General features: G+C 39.6%; 1 protein-coding gene across 1 annotated transcript in view; it reads right to left on the bottom strand.

Moving 5' to 3' along the window:
- Positions 1-6,044: 6,044 nt before the first annotated feature.
- Positions 6,045-16,931, bottom strand: part of PITPNM3 (PITPNM family member 3) — a gene marked incomplete at both ends in the record, with an annotated part of 148,888 nt that continues 138,001 nt past the window's right edge. The window contains 7 exons of the mRNA XM_082008708.1: positions 6,045-6,353; positions 6,752-6,880; positions 7,283-7,466; positions 8,343-8,492; positions 10,503-10,651; positions 14,584-14,700; positions 15,387-15,503. Of these exons, the coding sequence (XP_081864834.1) occupies positions 6,045-6,353; positions 6,752-6,880; positions 7,283-7,466; positions 8,343-8,492; positions 10,503-10,651; positions 14,584-14,700; positions 15,387-15,503 (1,155 nt within the window). The remainder of the gene's footprint in view (positions 6,354-6,751; positions 6,881-7,282; positions 7,467-8,342; positions 8,493-10,502; positions 10,652-14,583; positions 14,701-15,386; positions 15,504-16,931) is intronic.

Consider the following 16,931-nt stretch of genomic DNA (forward strand, 5'->3'; position numbering starts at 1 on the left):
AGACTGAAAGAACATGTACAATTTCAAGTTTCCTTGTATGAATTCAGTTTTAAGGGGACTCTCCCCTTCCCTTCCCCACAAATACAAAAAATAAGTTATGCAGAAGGCTTAGGGGTTCTGTGAGAGAACTGCCATTCTGGGCCCTTACACCAGTCCTCCTAGAATAACCTTATCTTTAAAGCTTGCAATCTTCAAATTATGCTTCAGTGTTGTAATCTCTGGTATACCATCTACCAGTGTGTCACAGTAAACCTGCCTCTGTCTTCCCCCTAAGAAGTTCTGTACATCCTTACAAATGAGAAATGAACTATCAAATTTGTTCCATGTTCCCCTATCCCCCACAATTATATCCAGTTTCAAAGGTACCTTATTGAGATAAATACAAATAGAGGGTAAACTGTAATCCCCTTACCTTGGGCTTGAACTAAAATGAAGACAAGAGGAAATATCAACACCTGACTTCAATTCCAGAGTCCATGGCACAGGATTCTAGCTGCTCTGGGCCCTTTCTCATCTCTGAAAAAAAGAGCTCTTTTCATCCAAAAAAATGTGTTATTACCTCCATTTTTTTATGGGAGACTGACTTCAGGATCATCTGTAGGAACCTATATTTATACTTGAGTGATTAAACATCATAGAAGTCAAATTACCTTGTTAAACCCACAATTTATGCTGAAGCTATGAACATGGGCCATGAAGAATCACTGCTCTTAGAGAAGCTGAGGAGGTAAGTTGGCAAGTTTTGTGGTTTGGGGAATTCTGTTCCTGTACCAGCTCCAGATGAGAATGTAAAGTGCCACTTTCTCCCCTGCATGCCTGAAATGAACGATTCAATGCAGAAATCTTGAGTTCAGATACCATATCTCAAGCTTTAATCAGAAAAATTAATTATGAAATTGCAGTGTACAATCTCTTCTCTCTGTTATTAAGCCAGTGAGCTTATTAAAAAGGTGTTCATTCTCCAGTCACCTAGTATTTTTATGGTGTACTTACCTTCCTGTGGCTTAGATCCAAGAGGGGGGTGGGGGGGACACACAGGGAAAAATTCTATCTGTTCAGTAACAATTGTTGCACTTAAATTTTTAAAACCTGAAACTACCTAGTGGTTTCAGGTATTAATAAAAACATTTATCAAATTTAAGACAGGAAACAGTATAGAAAGAAGGACAAATTTTTTTTTTCCTTTCTAAATTTATTCTGTGAAGTACATGATGATACTATAGAACTAAGTATTGGGGATTTGCTTAAATACAAACGTTGGTAGTGCCCTGGCCTAAAGACTGCAATGTACAAATGAGACAACTTTTTCACTAATGATGGCAAACAAAGGTTATTTTGCAGAATGGTGGAGCTTCCAGATGAACTGTCATTTTCTGCTTATTTTAATATTAGATTAAGGTGGGTCTTTTTTTCTCTAGTTTACCAATAGCTCCATTTCTACTAAATAAAGTTAAAACTTTCACTCGTTATGAAGTGACTTCCCTAGGTACTAGAGGAACAGGTAAAGTAATCTTTAAGAATTAAGACTATTTTCATGTAAACAAATCAAAATGGCAGCTCTCATGAACCCCAATAAACAAGAAGAATTATCAATGCCATGTCATTTTTACACCTAACAAAATTTTATGCTGACTAGATACAAACCATGCCACAAAACTAAACAAGAGTACTTTGGTCAAGCAAGAATCTGTTCCAAGAGCACTAGTGTATGCAAACACTTAACAAAAAAGTTACTCAAACTAAGCAGATTTGGATCAACATCACTATTCAGGTCTGTGGAATACTCTGCACTCTGTATACAGTATCTTTTTTTCAAACTTACCTAACTAGACAACAAAATTGAATAAACAGCCATTGCTGTGTTTGTGTTTTGGTTTTTTTTTTTTAGTATATTGGTTACAAAATTGCTTGAAAGCAGAACTAAAACTTCACTTCAGGTGTCTTCGAACAGTTACACACGCATATACATACAAAAACAAAACACTGCAGTTGTAAAGGTGTGTTTTCACAGTATCTCATCTCAGATTAAGTCTACCACTGCTATTAATCACCACCATTTTTTAACAGTAATTTAAAACTGGATCTATACTAGCAGGGCAAAGAAGAAAATGCTTCTAACTGTGGCCTACGTTGCACTGACTTGTACTGCTGCCTTCGCATCCATTGGAAGAACAGTTCTGTGTTTTGCAGTTTCACTTATGCTTCCTCCATTCAGCAGGTTAAAAGAATGTGCTTTTCTGTAACAGACTGGAGGCAATAAAGGTGCAGAAACTACTGATAAGTTTGTGTTCCTTGGGCACCCACCATTCATGCCTGACTTCTCTGTCCCTTTCCCTTATGTGTATGCTTTAACACTTCCATAGCCTATGAAGTTTAAGTGCTGACTACACAGAGACTGCAGCAATGAGAAACTGCAATCAGAGAATAAGATGACTGTAGGCTCAAGCTTATCCTCAGCAAACGGCCTGCTTAGGCAGACTGATAATCTTTCTGCGAAAGCACAAGCAAAACTGAAATCCAGTTGCAAACTGAATGCCTGTGAACCACTGCGTCCAGTTTCATGTGAACAAAGCGTGTAACTGAAATGTTTTAAGAGAAAATGTCATTGAAATATTATGCTATAAAACTAGTGATACTAGTGATTCATCAGGCAAACCTCTGGATCACCCCAAGCACAGTGGCAGGCGGGACAGGAAAAAAAAGCCAGTTCCACACGCATGAGATGCCCAGCCACTGTAACAGAATATTTGCTGAACTGCCAGCTTAGTTGTGAGATGTCTAAAATCACACTCACCTTGTTCATACTTTCAGCTCCAACAGAAGTTAATTTAACATTTTAGTGGCAACTGGCTAGTGCTTTCAAAACAAATGCATCTGGCATCTGATGTTTCAGAAGATCAGCTTCTAATTCACATGAAGCCTTAAGCTCCGAGCTAATGCCTGTATCACTGCCAAAGTGCTCAAGCTGGAGGCATGTGATCAGGAGATAACCGTTTCTATCCCTGAGCAGTAAGTAGTGTTGGAATTATGCAAAGGCTACATGAGCTCTCATATATTGTAAGAAATGAAGTTAGGGAAAATATTTTCAGCTTGATTTCAATACCATGTGTAGAAACTTTGAAATTGTTACCACTCTAAATCATGCACGCGCGCACACACACACACGCACATTTGTTCTACTACTATTAGCTCACAATATTCTTAAGAGAAGCCAACACAGTGACTACTGTAAAGGTGACCTAGTTATTAATAGAAATACACAAAATTAGGGTTTTCATGACACGGTACCCTGCAAAATGGCATTGTGTCTGCAAGAGTATGAGACAGACCTTAACAACGTCGGAGGTTTCTCTAACCTTGTGCTCAGATGCCAACTCCTTTAATACAGTCACAGAATTACACACAGATCCTTCTTTTGAAAGGAAGTAGGCCTTTCTACTACAGCAACTTATGAAATGAAAATTAGATTTTGGAGTCTCTTGGATGGTACAGGTAGATGGCTAAAGCAACACTAGCTTTGAACTTTGCAGCAGGAACAGTGATTTCTGTCAGGAGACATGCTACACCAACACCCCGTGCTTAAAAAGGACTTTGCAATCAATCAATGCTGCTTTTAGGTTCCCTCAGCAAATCTAAAATTTGCCTAGTGAGTTCCTCCCTCAAAAGCCTTGGATTCCCACGCCTATTTAAAACTAGCAAGCAGGAGCACACTGTGAACTGACTAGGGGGAGATGGAGTCTGGTGTACCTGTGCAATCTTGTCCTAGCTGCAGAGGACAGAAGAAATGGACTATGTGATGAGAATTAATTCACACAGTGGGCTAAGACAGAACACAGAATTATTCCTCCAAATTTGTGGATTAAAGAACTAGGTGTGATACTACTGGGAAAGTGTTTGTAAACCTGAAGACTGATCCAATATAGCTGGCTGACTTGGCAACAGAGCATAAATCCCAGCCCTCAGTGATGTAGTTACCTGCTCCCAGTTAGTGCGAGCTACCAAACTTTTAATACTTTTCCTAAATCTTCAGCAAAGATTACCCCTCCCCTTAAAGGAAGCATTATAAAATACAAATTACTGATGTGCCAGAGTTCTTTCAGGAAGTTTGAAATAGATAACTGACAGTCTTGCCAAGTAATGTCTAAAAAAGAAAAAAAAAAAATCAAAGATCTCAATTTATAAGCTACTTTGCTGCCTTTTAAGGCAAAAGCCACGTTAACCATGCCCTTCAAAAAGCACATGGAAACTTTTGGGTGAATAGGGAGCATAGACTTAGGTTTACTTCTGCACTGTCACAGTAGTTTTCCATCGCATGTCTTGTTTGCTTTACATGTCAACTTTCAAAACCATCAACCAACAGACTTGTTGAGACTGTTTCTGGTCTAGCTACAGCCTAGGAAAACCTGAAAGTAAGAGGGGTGGAAGAGGCACCACACCCTCTCCAGGCCAACTCCCTGAAATTAAAAACAACCAACCAACCTGAAAAAGAAATCTATTGACTTCAAGGTTTCGCGGTGTCAATAGTCCGATTTTAACTTTTAAAGAACAGGGGGTTTATGTGCACTGGTAACTTCATTGCAGACTCATAAAACATGCTTCAGCTCAGTCGAAAGTTCTCGGTGAATTTAGTGCAGTGGAAGTATCTGCATGAACAATCTGCAAACTGCTACTATGTTAAACTAACTACAACACTTTAGAAATATTACCACTTAGGGAAAATTTCACGCACTTTACTTCTAGTAAGTTCATTGAGAGATCTGAGAGAAATTTAAATCAGTAGGAAAACATCTATTTGACACCTGTAATTTGGCATGTCCATTCTTTGAAGCTCAAATGCTGTAATTCAGAATGTTACAGATTGTCTTAACACAGCAGCTGCTATAAAGCATGAAAAGGTAAACAATTTACCCACAGGAATTCCATTACATTTTTTTCCCCCTCCAGTGTAAAGATTCTAGTTAGAATAATGAAAAAAGTGATTGCTCTGAAGTTTGCAGATCCCTTAGTAAAAGGGTCCCCTTTAGCTTACCATCTTAGGATCTGTCCCTTGGACTGAGACGGTCAGAGCCATCTCCTTACTCTGAGTAGTTCACACATTTTGCACAGTCACCAAGTTCCACAAAACGATGTGATCTGTGTACGCTTGCACATTACTTTGTATACAGCAACACCAACTGTGTCAAACTGTGGCAGACACACTTATTTCTAACACTAAGTTTTTATGATTTGGTTCATAAGTGGAGTTCTCCCCTTTACTTGATGTCCAGCACCTCACACAAACACGAGTGCCCATGTTGGGGTCTGTTGACCAACACCGGAAGCTGAAAGGAAATCTTGGGCTTAAGGCACCCAAAAAGCATCTCGCTGTACAAATCCTGACCACTCATTACTGTAGTTCCCACCTCTGCTTCCCTTGCAAGTGTATCACTTTATGGGAAGTGAAGTGGAAACAGGTACGACTGTTTAATGTTTAAAGTGTAAACCTTCTCTGTAACCTATGGAGCCTACTGTTTATACTGTTTTGGGTGCAGCTAGTTAGCTGATACCACAATCCTCCTTCTGAGTAAAATCAGCCTGTTACAGCTTTTTCTCTTATTGCGCATTTTATTATATCTATTGTAAAAAATAACCAAAGATATTTCCTGTTGCTCTGATGTTATAAGCACTTGCAATGATTTTAGATTGTTTTTAAATTTTCCAATAAATATGTCAAGAGGAACAGACTGAAAGTTCCCCAGTTGGTGTAAGAAGGCAGATTCCAGAGCAGGGAAGACTCCGAGGTACAGGTTCCCATCTGCATCTCTTAGTCTGAAGCTGTCTGTGTATCATCTTTGAGGCGTGCCTACAAGTTCCATGGGGTGCACCGAAGATCTATACTCTCAAGCTTCCTAGGGGACAGATTCAAATTTGTGACCTCCACCTTGAACCCAAATATCTCACCCATTCCCCTCTGCATCTCTTGGTTTGAAGCTGCCTATATATTATCTTTGAGGCGTGCCTACAAGTTCAATGGGGTGCACCCAAGATCTGTATTCTCAAGCTTCCTAGGGGACAGATTCAAATTTGTGACCTCCACCTTGAACCCAAGCAATGGAGGGCAAATGCCTGTCATGATCTTTGTCCGATTCGGGCTGGCTCTGGGCACGCTCTGGCTTGGGGTTCAAAGAAGGTGGGTCAGGTTGCTGGACAGACATAGTCCTGCGAAGATGGTTTCTCTTGCGCAAAAACTCAGGCTGGGAGTGGAGGCCAAAGCTGCCTTTTCTCAAGATCATCCGAGAGTTGTTCTTTTTGGGTCGTGATTGGAGACTGAACTCCAGCGAGGCCAAGTGGGCTGCATAACCTTCACTGAGGAACTGAAATAGGAAGGAAAGAAAGGGAGTGAGAAGTTACTGCTGCTTCAACCTATGAGCTCTGTGAGGAATTAAGTTCCTATCTTTGGCATCCCAGTCAGATACCTCCAGAGTACTAATAATCCTCTCCCCTCACTGTTTTTTTTTCAGCGACCTGTTCCATTTTGTCATTCAGCAATATGCAATGCACACACTTGCAGATACAATCTATGACCACTCGATTGTCTTTACTATTCACCCCGCCACAAAATACCTCATCTGAAACCAAGACTGCCCTTCTTTATATGAAACATTGTCTCTGCTCTTTAACTTCTTTAAGTGTGTGTTTGCACATGCATTCATATGCATGCATTTCCTTGTTCACCCTAGGACTTCCCAATTGAGTAGCCAGAGTTACTTACTTGACACTGTGCCTGGTATTTCTTTGTTGATCGTCCAACTATGTAGATCTGGGATGGCGACAGAGCCAAGACATTGTACACAGAAATATCCTTCATGGAACCATATGCGGCACAGATTCTGATGTGGCACTGAAACAAATATTACTTCCAAAGTGAACACTCTATTGAACACCATGCACTACAAGGATGGCACTTGTTTTGCAATGAAGCAGCAGATGAGTTCATTGTTAACAACCTCATTCTGTAAACCACAGAAAGCTAAATCTGTTTGCCTGCATGCCAGCAAGAACTACAGATATGCACACAGGAAAGAACTATCAGTTCATGCATTTATTTGTCATGCTGGGAGGCCTCCCTGGACATTTTATCAGCCTTCCTTGCTCTTTAAAAAGTGAGAAAAGAAAGAGGAATGGCAAAAAGACTTTGTGACAGCCAGTGAAATTTACTGTTCAAAAGGAAGGGCGATCTCTAACTTCACTGAATTACATTCTCTGGAAAAAGGTTTTAAGGCTATAAACAGGTTTCTACTACCTCTTGCATAAGATTCCGGAGAAAAATGGTCTTTTGTCGCAGTGGGTCATGAACAAGTCCATCTGAGAAGAAGATCATCCCTTGTGGGAAGTTGTGTTGAGACAACCATGAAACCACACGCTGTTTTTGCATATCTGGACGGCCAGTAATATAGATAATCAGATATCCCAGGTCCTGCCAATGTCTGTCAGAAAAAGCAGGTAAATTACGTAGGTGCAGAGAGAGAAACAATACCCACAGCTCAGGTCAGCATTTCTTTGCTCAGCACAGACCCAGCTAGAAGCTGGATGTTGTCCTTCAACCAGTGGAAAGCAGCATGCCTAACTCTCTGCTCCTATCGAGGAATTAAGTAACAATGTCTATACCTTGAGGGAGACAGAGGGAAGCAAGAGAGATTCTTATACAATATGTTATATAAAATGTGAGAGCTATATAAATACCTATTTAGAATAGACCTTGCTACACATCAAGCCCTGCTACATTTGAAACCTTTAATGAGATTTCCTGCTGTTTCAGCTGTAAGGAGTAGAAACCCTTGAAAACTGACATCCCTCCATTCCCATGCAAGTTCCAAAATGAGAGCTGTATTTCCCCGTCCAGTGTGACATTAACAGACTTGCAAGAATGGATTAAAAGGCCTTTTAATTTTTCCTCCAAAAAATGCTCTTGCATTCATGGCACTTGTTATTTCCCAAGTAGAAGTATGTCGTTATTTGAAGTTAGCGAAACACAAAATACACTCTTTGCTAATTACAGCACACGTGGAATCATCTTTAGTTCACTGCACACACTTTAAGGCCATATTCCCAAGAAGCAACTTTTAATCTTTAGGCAACTACAGATTTCAAAGTAAACCACAGCATTCTAAGATTTCTCTGAAAATCAGGCAGACCTGACGTCCAAGCAAGTATAGAAATGTATATGCAAAGAATACTGTACTTTAAAGAATTGTTTATCTAGTAAAAAAAAACCAAACCAACTGTTCTGCCTTCTACCTTCCTATTGTGTTCAAACAAGAAAGGCAGAAATTTAAAAAGTGAAGTGTGCAAACCTCACTTACCTGACAACATCAACAGCCCCAGCTCGGACTTTGGGGTCACTTCCCATAATTGAAACACTTGCTGCAAATGAACCATCAATGCTGAACACAACACATTCCATTCCTCGGGGAAGCACAGTCAGGTAACTTGCAGCACTGCTCTGGTCCCCTCTGGAGAGTCAAGGCAATAAATACATTTAAAAAGTAAAATGTCGGAACATATTTTCTGCACGTTCTGAGTTAAGACCTGAAATTAGATCTGTCTGGATCTACAGCTTCAAAAATCACTGTCAAATAGGGCTTCTGATTTCAGTTCTATGTGGGGTAATTAAAACTTACACTTTTAGGATATAGCTTTTCAAAGGGCAATTTGGAAGCTGATTTTAATAAGAAATCACTTGTGTATAAATACCTAAAAGAATTAGGAAAAAAAACCCAAAACAGCCTGAAGTACTCAAACTACTACTCAAACGTGCTATCTGTATGTAAACACATAAGACATGAATACTATATATATGCACACACACACGTACATGCACACATAGCACAGAAGTTAGCTGTATTTTTTTTCTGGCAGTCTACAGTTACTGGCAAACTATTAGAAATTACAAGGAAAGAATTGATATGCACCTTCTATTGGCATGTACTTACACAAATCGGCTTTTCTCCATTAGATAAACAGTTGGTAATACTAGCCCTTCCCTCTATCCTTGCAAATTACAATGGGAATGCCAATCCAGAAAAGTAAAAAAAACCCCAAACACCCAAAAAACAAAACAAAAAAACCCACAAAAAAGCCCATCCCAAACAAACCTATGTCTTTTCTCATGAAAAAGCATGTGAAATGCAATCTTCTTCTCACAATGTATTTTTTGCAAGAGGTCTGGACATTAAGAAACTAATAAAGCACAAAGCGATCCAAAGCTCTTACCATCCCACGACCTCATGTTCCCTAAAAAACATAATCTGAAGACCACATCTTCTTTCCTTTAGAAATATGATTATTGTATGATAGAGACATTTATATCTGTCGATGAAGATTTTTACAATAGGTATGCACAGCTTAACAAGCAAAGACAGCACAACTTCTTTCATTCCCCTTTGAAATTTACTCCTGCAGTCTAAAAGCCCATGGGACTTTAGCTTCTGAATACACCTTAATTCGTTTTTAAGTAACTCTCTTTTCTTGAATTGATTGTCTGTTCTATTACACTGAGGTAAAACATTTCTTCCTCCTCAATCAGCACTACATAAGATTGTAAATGGACTTTGGACTTTGTTAACTAGTGGGTAACAACACATTCTGTTTCAGCAAAATTCATCCCACTGATTTAGCCCCCAAAGCAGGGATTCAAAGGAAGCTGAAAAGCTATTTCCTAAGTGGTTAGGCAATTTAATTCTAAGTGCAATATTAAACTAAAACTCTGTATTAAATCAAACTGGTCTCTTATTAAACATAACATTGTTTTAAAAGCACAGTTACCCCAGTCCTGCACCTAGGCCAGCAAATTTTATTTCACACACCTTCATTCTTCATGCTTTACTTTGCATAGAGATTTTTAAGAAATGCTGGAGAGCTAGGAGAGCTGACTGATTTTACTTCAATTAACTGTTATTTTCAGGTGCTGAGGTTTTTTTTTTTTCTTTTTCTCAATTTAGAATAAGCATGGTCTTGAGTACAGAATTAAGGTAACTCTTTTGATCAGCCTGACATTAACAGGTAAACAGGTGGGTGTGAGCAAGGCAGTACATCCTCTACTGATAATTTCAATAAGAAAAGCTTCTTCTCAGTCTGAAGAGCACAAAGCTATACCCTTCAACAGTCTTTTCCCCAATGAACAGGTTGCAAAATATCCCAAGTCATACATTCTTCCCCCAAGAAGACTGATTGATTGCGGTCATCCAGTCCCCATATTTTGCAAGACCAAGGGCTCCTGAACTGATTTGCACTGAGAATTTGTGTTGCAGTAGTGATAAACCCATTGGCCTGGGCACCTCCAAACTGGCCAGTAAACAGACGATCACTGCTTCAAATCTAAGATGACAACACAGTGACAAGACCAAGAAAAGATAACTAACTGACCAAAATCTCCCTCCACACCCCCTTCAGTCTTGCACACCTCAGTGTCTTCCTGATCACAACAACCTATCACAGCTGTAGTTCCAGCTTGGAGCTATTACCTGACCACCATTTTGATGGGATACACACCAACTCTCAGTCTCTTCTGTTTGGGTATGTTGTAGGATACCCGGCCACTGCTGTTGGATATCTCGGTGTCAAAGTACACCCACCTACCCGAAGATGGCTCAGTCATTATGAAGATATCAACCTGCAAAAAGAACAAAACAGTCATCTAGTGTGATACTACTATCACACTAACACACTCCCTATTTACAAGGAAACTAGATCACATTAATATCTTCAACCATGGCTTGTACTAAAAGCTCCCAAGGAATTTTGAAGGAACTTCAAAACTCAGTAAAAACTTCACAGAGGGTCTTCTCAGTTAGAAAACACTACCTAACACAGAATACCAGAGCTTATTGCCTTCATCATTTAAAGCACTCAGCACTGCAGGTGTCAGACGAGGGTATAGAGCTCAGAAATTTGGCAAGAACCCTAAACTAGAAAAAAGATCATTTCAGCTTACGTGTGTATATTACATTCTTGCATACTAAACCTACAAAATGGAAAAATTCATCTGGTTATTAGTGAAATGAAATCTTTCTCTAATCATAACCTTGCCTACAAACGCAAAACGTAAACTCTTCAAATTATCAAGATTTTTTTTTTCAAAAGGTTTCATCAATATGGTTTTCTTCAACTGAAATATTTCATCAAAATTAACATAAAGTGTATGAAATATTTTGTCTGACTTGAACTGACACTTTTTAGCAGTAAGTACATCAGTAAATCTGAAGGAGGTATCTGCCAAGCTTTCCTCCTAGACTCAGTTTTTACAGAACTTAGGCATATGAGGTTTATGTAGACTTCTTCGGTGCTCAACATGCAGCCAGATGCTCTACAAGATTTGCCAGCAGCTCATGGGATCATGCTGTTTGTGTGAATATCCTTGATAACTCTGCAGATCTGTTCTTCCTGGACATAATGATGTTACATGACATTGGGATGTAACTATAAATAACACTAAATTCATTCTGAACTGATGAAATTCAGAACTCCATTTTTCTAACGGATGAGCTTTGGTGCAAGGGAAGAAGTGACAAGTATTGCTGAACCAGAAGTGTTATCAGGATCAAACAATGGGTTTGTTTACTCCTTTCTTCTGCTTTTTGACTGCAAAGTGAATTCACAGTTTGAATACAAATGTGTACCAACTGCCTCTTTGAAGTCTTGGATGATACAAGCAGGAGAAAGTTTCACTTTGTACCCTAACTGATTCTGAATTTCCAACTTTCAAACGCACCGTTAGTGCGGACAGGAAGACATTTTTATGATGTGCTAGGGATAAATCTAACTACCTTCCAACCTGCAAAGGAATACAAGACCTAACCAGGAACAGAAATATTTTCTTTTGAGAATCATACTTCTAACTTTCTTTTATTCAGCCATTCCATTCTTACCTTCTATTCCCTTCCTAAGCCATTAAAGATGGGGGTAGGGGGTGTGCGTGTGCATGTGTTGTTCAGAAAAATAGTTTGTAAGTTTGCACTGGGAATTCTGAAAAGTCTGCACAACTACAATCCTTCCAGATAGCATTTTCTTTTTTCAACATCAGTGTGAAAGTTACTAGAACGGCTCTCTGGTGACTGTGGTCTTTGAACTGTTCTGGCTCAGTTTTCCCTCTCCACATCAAGAGATTATTAAATATAGTCTTTTGTGTAGAGTTACTTGAGATCCTTGGAGGGACAACACACAAGTGTAAAAAAAAAAAAATACAGATAGTATTTCTATTAGTTTTGAAACCCCTCAAAATTAGGATGAAAACTATCAGTAACTGATCACTGAATATGGAATTCTCCCCAGTGCGATAATTAGTGATAATCTTAACATTTTTACTTGGCAATTTCTTTCAAGATATTCTAATGACAGGATTCTATTCAATACCCAAACATAATATGAATCTGTTTTCCCACTGCAGAAACACAGCTTATTGTTCATCCCTATCCTTCTGAAAAGGAAATATGACTTCAAGGCAACCAGCCAGCACACAATAATCTATGTAGGGAGGAAAAACTTTAGGACTGTAATGCCCAGAAAATAATGGGTTAAGTAAATCCCAGAGATACACCTCTGGCCTCAGGAAAAGCACTGAAATGCTGAAATGTACCTCTAACCTAGTTTGCATTTGCACACTAAAATGCTGAATATGTTGTCTTTTTTAACAACCCAAATTCATCTCAAAGACCCAGGGCTAAGATGAATCCAGTCTACAACTGGATTCCAACATTACAACAAATTCCAACATTTCAGGAATTCTTGGGAAAGCAAGAGTAGTCTCCAGGACTGATCCTTGCCTCAGTAAAAACTGGTATGTCAAGCCCACCTCAGATTAATTAACATTTTCTAATAGGTCAACAGACTGAGGCTGAGATTACCTAGGTGCTCAGTCCCATGGGAGCATGAGAGGATATGGCTGCCAGAGACTCTCAGAGAAGCTTAAGCTCCTGTTTCCTTGTCTTGACCAGATGTCCTCATCTCCATTATCACTACTCTGTTGTGCCTCAACAGGAGCCACCCAAAGCAAATGAGGTTCAAGGAAAATTTCCTGCCTGCTGAGGCTAGCACCATGATGTGCACGCTCACCTGCTATATGCATGCAAACTAACATTTCAGTCTGATCAAGTCTGCAGGCCACACTGTTAATTGACATAAATCCTTCCCCCACTCTAATTCCCGCTAGGGAAGGTGGGAGAGGGATGGCCTTTCCTTTGGTTCAATGGCTGTGTGGTAAAAACTATTTCTTCTCATTTCTGCACTGTACCAGTTACAAGAATGTCCAACTTTTGGCCCGAGGCATTGCTAGGATATAGGCACAAATAATGTATGCCAGGAGATTCATTACATACACAGCTTTGATCTGCAGTCTTCCTGACAGTCGATATAATTGAAGACCTTAGACCTTATTAAATCTTGGAACCATACAATTTCAGTGTTCTTCATAGGACTGCTATGAACCCCTTTGGTGCTCTGTTCATAATTGTGCCAGAAGAACCTTATCAATGAATAAAATGTGATCAGATTGAAGGAATTTATAAAAGCTAATAAAGAGCTGTCATTAAAATCTGACAAGATCTGTGATCCTGTCTTGCATGTAAACTCAAGTAATGGAGCTGCTTTTTTTTACAAACCGTATGCGAAAAGATTGAAGCAGTGATGGTCTTAAGAATATAACCATAGCTTATATTGACAGTTCAGTGTGTTTCAGCACATGTATGCCCAATTCTACAAACAAAATCTCCGAAGCTGCACATCACTTATGTCTGGTGGAGTTAACAAAGCCCACCTGTGACAGAAGCATGGTCATCAGAGACATGGTTCCAGAAACATCCATCCCTGCCATTTGCACTAGCAAATATACTCCAAAGAAGGCATGCCGTCACCAGGCTCATCCCTAGAGGCATCAGGTTAGTGCTGCACCTTAGCAGAATAGGCAACCACAAAACAGGCCAAGTGAAGCCTCCACGCTTCAGTTTTACCCTCAGCTCAGCAGCATTGCTCTGTTAATTTCCACAAAAATTCTTACAGTCTTCATGAATATTAACAAATGTGTTCACTTAATGCTTGGCTTTGTTAGCTGTAAGCCTGGCTGCTGCAGGCAGCTTTAGGAGTGACAGTTCCAATCGTGTCACATTACTATTTCAATTCTAAAACTAGTCTTTAGTCTTCCATGTGTAAGAGAAACAGCAGCAACCTAGCCTCTAGAATAACTATTCTATCTATATATGTTTTAATGATTTGCCAACCACTCTAAAATTATTTTTCTACCTTGCTCAAAAAGTTAATTGTCTCCAGTAGGTGGTACAATTGGATGTCAGGTTCAGAAATCACTGCACAGCACACTCATCATTAACCAGAGGAGATGGCCAGCATCATGCAAGAAGGATGAGAACTGGGAAAAAGGTCAGCTATCAGGAAAGCCCACTTACAGCATATTTGTGCTGAAGTGGTGGGGGCTAGTGACATACTTCCCCTCACTGTAAGGCTTTCTCTGGTACTATATATGTCTGCTACATTCAACAACTGTTTCTAGTAAAAGCTGGTTCAGAAAAATAAGGGAATTGATTACTCAGACTTTACCTTTTCACCTGTTAAAGCTACCATGTCCAGAGGTCCGTACATAAAGCGCCCAACTAGTACCTGAGGACCATCTTCTGCTGCAATGACGTCATTAGCTCGGTGATTAGCAGTCACATTCTGAAATAAGAGCAGAAGGTGGGAAGGGTATTGTTTGCTTTTGTAATGAGGCTAATGTCTCTATTATGTTATTATGAACAGCGACACAGAAACAGAGTCCTGGACAATGTGTCCGAGGTATGGCACAGTGCACCTTAGAGCACCTAGCAAACCTGCGTTCCTATTTCAGATGGAGCCAAGTTTCAAGTAATGGTGGGCTCCTGAGCAGACTTTCTAGTGAGAGTGCTCAAGATAACCAAATAAGAGACAAATTGAAGGCCATGCCAATTATCTTTCACTTCAAGTGGTGCCATAGATTAACACGATTATGTGTAAGACACATGCATCTTAACTGACACTTCTAATCGAAACGGCGTCTGAAGAATGAAGAAATTTTTTTTTTCTTCTGTTATGGATTCATCTAGCACATAAGAAAATAGAAGAACAACCTTTTTGCTTAACTGAAAACTAAGGGCCCTCTGTTATTTAAAGAAAGAAATACACTTTCTCGAACATGTGATGATAAACCAAGAATAAATTGTTCCTATTCCCTAACTGTTAATTTGTTTGCCTCTGGATTACGTTAGCAGTTTTCAGCTCTTTAGTAATATTCAACATAAACTCATGCTTTGGGAGATCAAACTTCATTTAAATTACTACCAAACACAAGTTCTATAGCTGCCATATATATTCAGATTTACACTTACTCTCAGTTTGACATGTGTCCTTTTGCGTAGCCATTTTTCTCGTGGATTGGATGGACTTAGTGTTGCTGGATCCAGGTTGTCATTTTCCTTGAAATTTACATTTTCGTATCTCATCACCTGAAATTATGCTAATATTTTAATAAACAGCATGCAGCCTGGCCAGTCCTGGTACTTGCCAAAGAAAGGAAAAGTACACTGCTGCCCCAGCTGATTGACACTGCGGAGCCAAAAGCACAATGAAAGCAGCAAGAGGTACAGTGACCATATGGTCACACTGATCTGTCGTGGTTTAACCCCAGCCAGCAACTAAGCACCATGCAGACGCTCACTCATGTAGACAAATAAACTGCTTTCACTCTCTTGGTCAACACTTTATCTCAAGTACTTACTGAACAGCTTTTCCATTCACAACGGAGCTTGCACATTCTTCCAGAGAAAATGGTGAAGACATTAGGATGTTATCAAGTGACAGTCACATTGTCTGCTCATGGTCTGCATAGTCAGTAAAGCAGCTTAAGACCACAGAAGTATTTTTTAATGTCCTTTATGGGGCAGAGGTCAGATTCCTGACTCCATCTGTATTGATTTTCTATACATATACCCAGGCAGAATGTTTTTTAATCACCTTTTGGATATTACTCCCCACTGCAGTAAGTGACAGGCCCAGGATTTGGCTTGTAGCTAGTAATATCTGAAGATAAGGGGACCTTAACTTGTGAACATGCAGAACCCTAGTATGTCATACAGGCTACACATTCTTACAACCTAAATATCACACACTTACCAAGAAACTTGCATGTCCCACTCAGACTTCAGGACACAACCCACAGATTTCAAAATCTGTGGGTTATGCCCTGTTTCAACTGAAACCACAAGCCCTGTCTTACTGAAATCTGTGGTTTGCACCCTGGGATCATGGATAGCATGAGGCTACTTCATTTTGAATGAGAAATAGCTTAGTCTGTCTCTTTCACAAGCTAGCAGAAAATTACTCAAGCTGAACAGTTGGTTTTCTGTGCTGAAGTTTTCCGCCCTGGGTGCCCTCTCTGGAAGAGTGGCCTAGAATCATTTAAAAGACATCTTTTAAAATATGAAGTCCCTTGACTAAAACCCTGCTGCATTCAGCCTTAGCAAAGCAGTTGGCTTGCAACAAATCATAGTAACGCTGAGAGGTCAGTGTGTTTTTTAACAAAGTGGCATAAATTCTATTCACTGGAGCTCAGGTGCAGGAAATGTATGTGCCCACAAGGCATTCAGGAGCCATTAGCCTTAATGCACAGCAAGGGCAGAATGTCCAGACTATGCTGGAACTAACCAGTCCTTTATGTAGAGCTGTAAGCTCACATATTGCTTTACAGGCACATTCCAAATGCTTAAAGGACTTACTAAATCCTAAAAGCTATAATGCACATAAAGGCTAGGTAAGACACAACAATGCAACCTGATATGAATGCACAGAGGTAACAAGTAGAATAAAGCAGGAATGATTGCTAACAGACAGCTGGGCTCAGCAAGGCATTTGAAAGGAAAGATGGGAGAATATTC

Source organism: Phaethon aethereus (assembly GCF_964289735.1).
Source record: "Phaethon aethereus genome assembly, chromosome: 19".
Lineage (NCBI taxonomy): Eukaryota > Metazoa > Chordata > Aves > Phaethontiformes > Phaethontidae > Phaethon > Phaethon aethereus.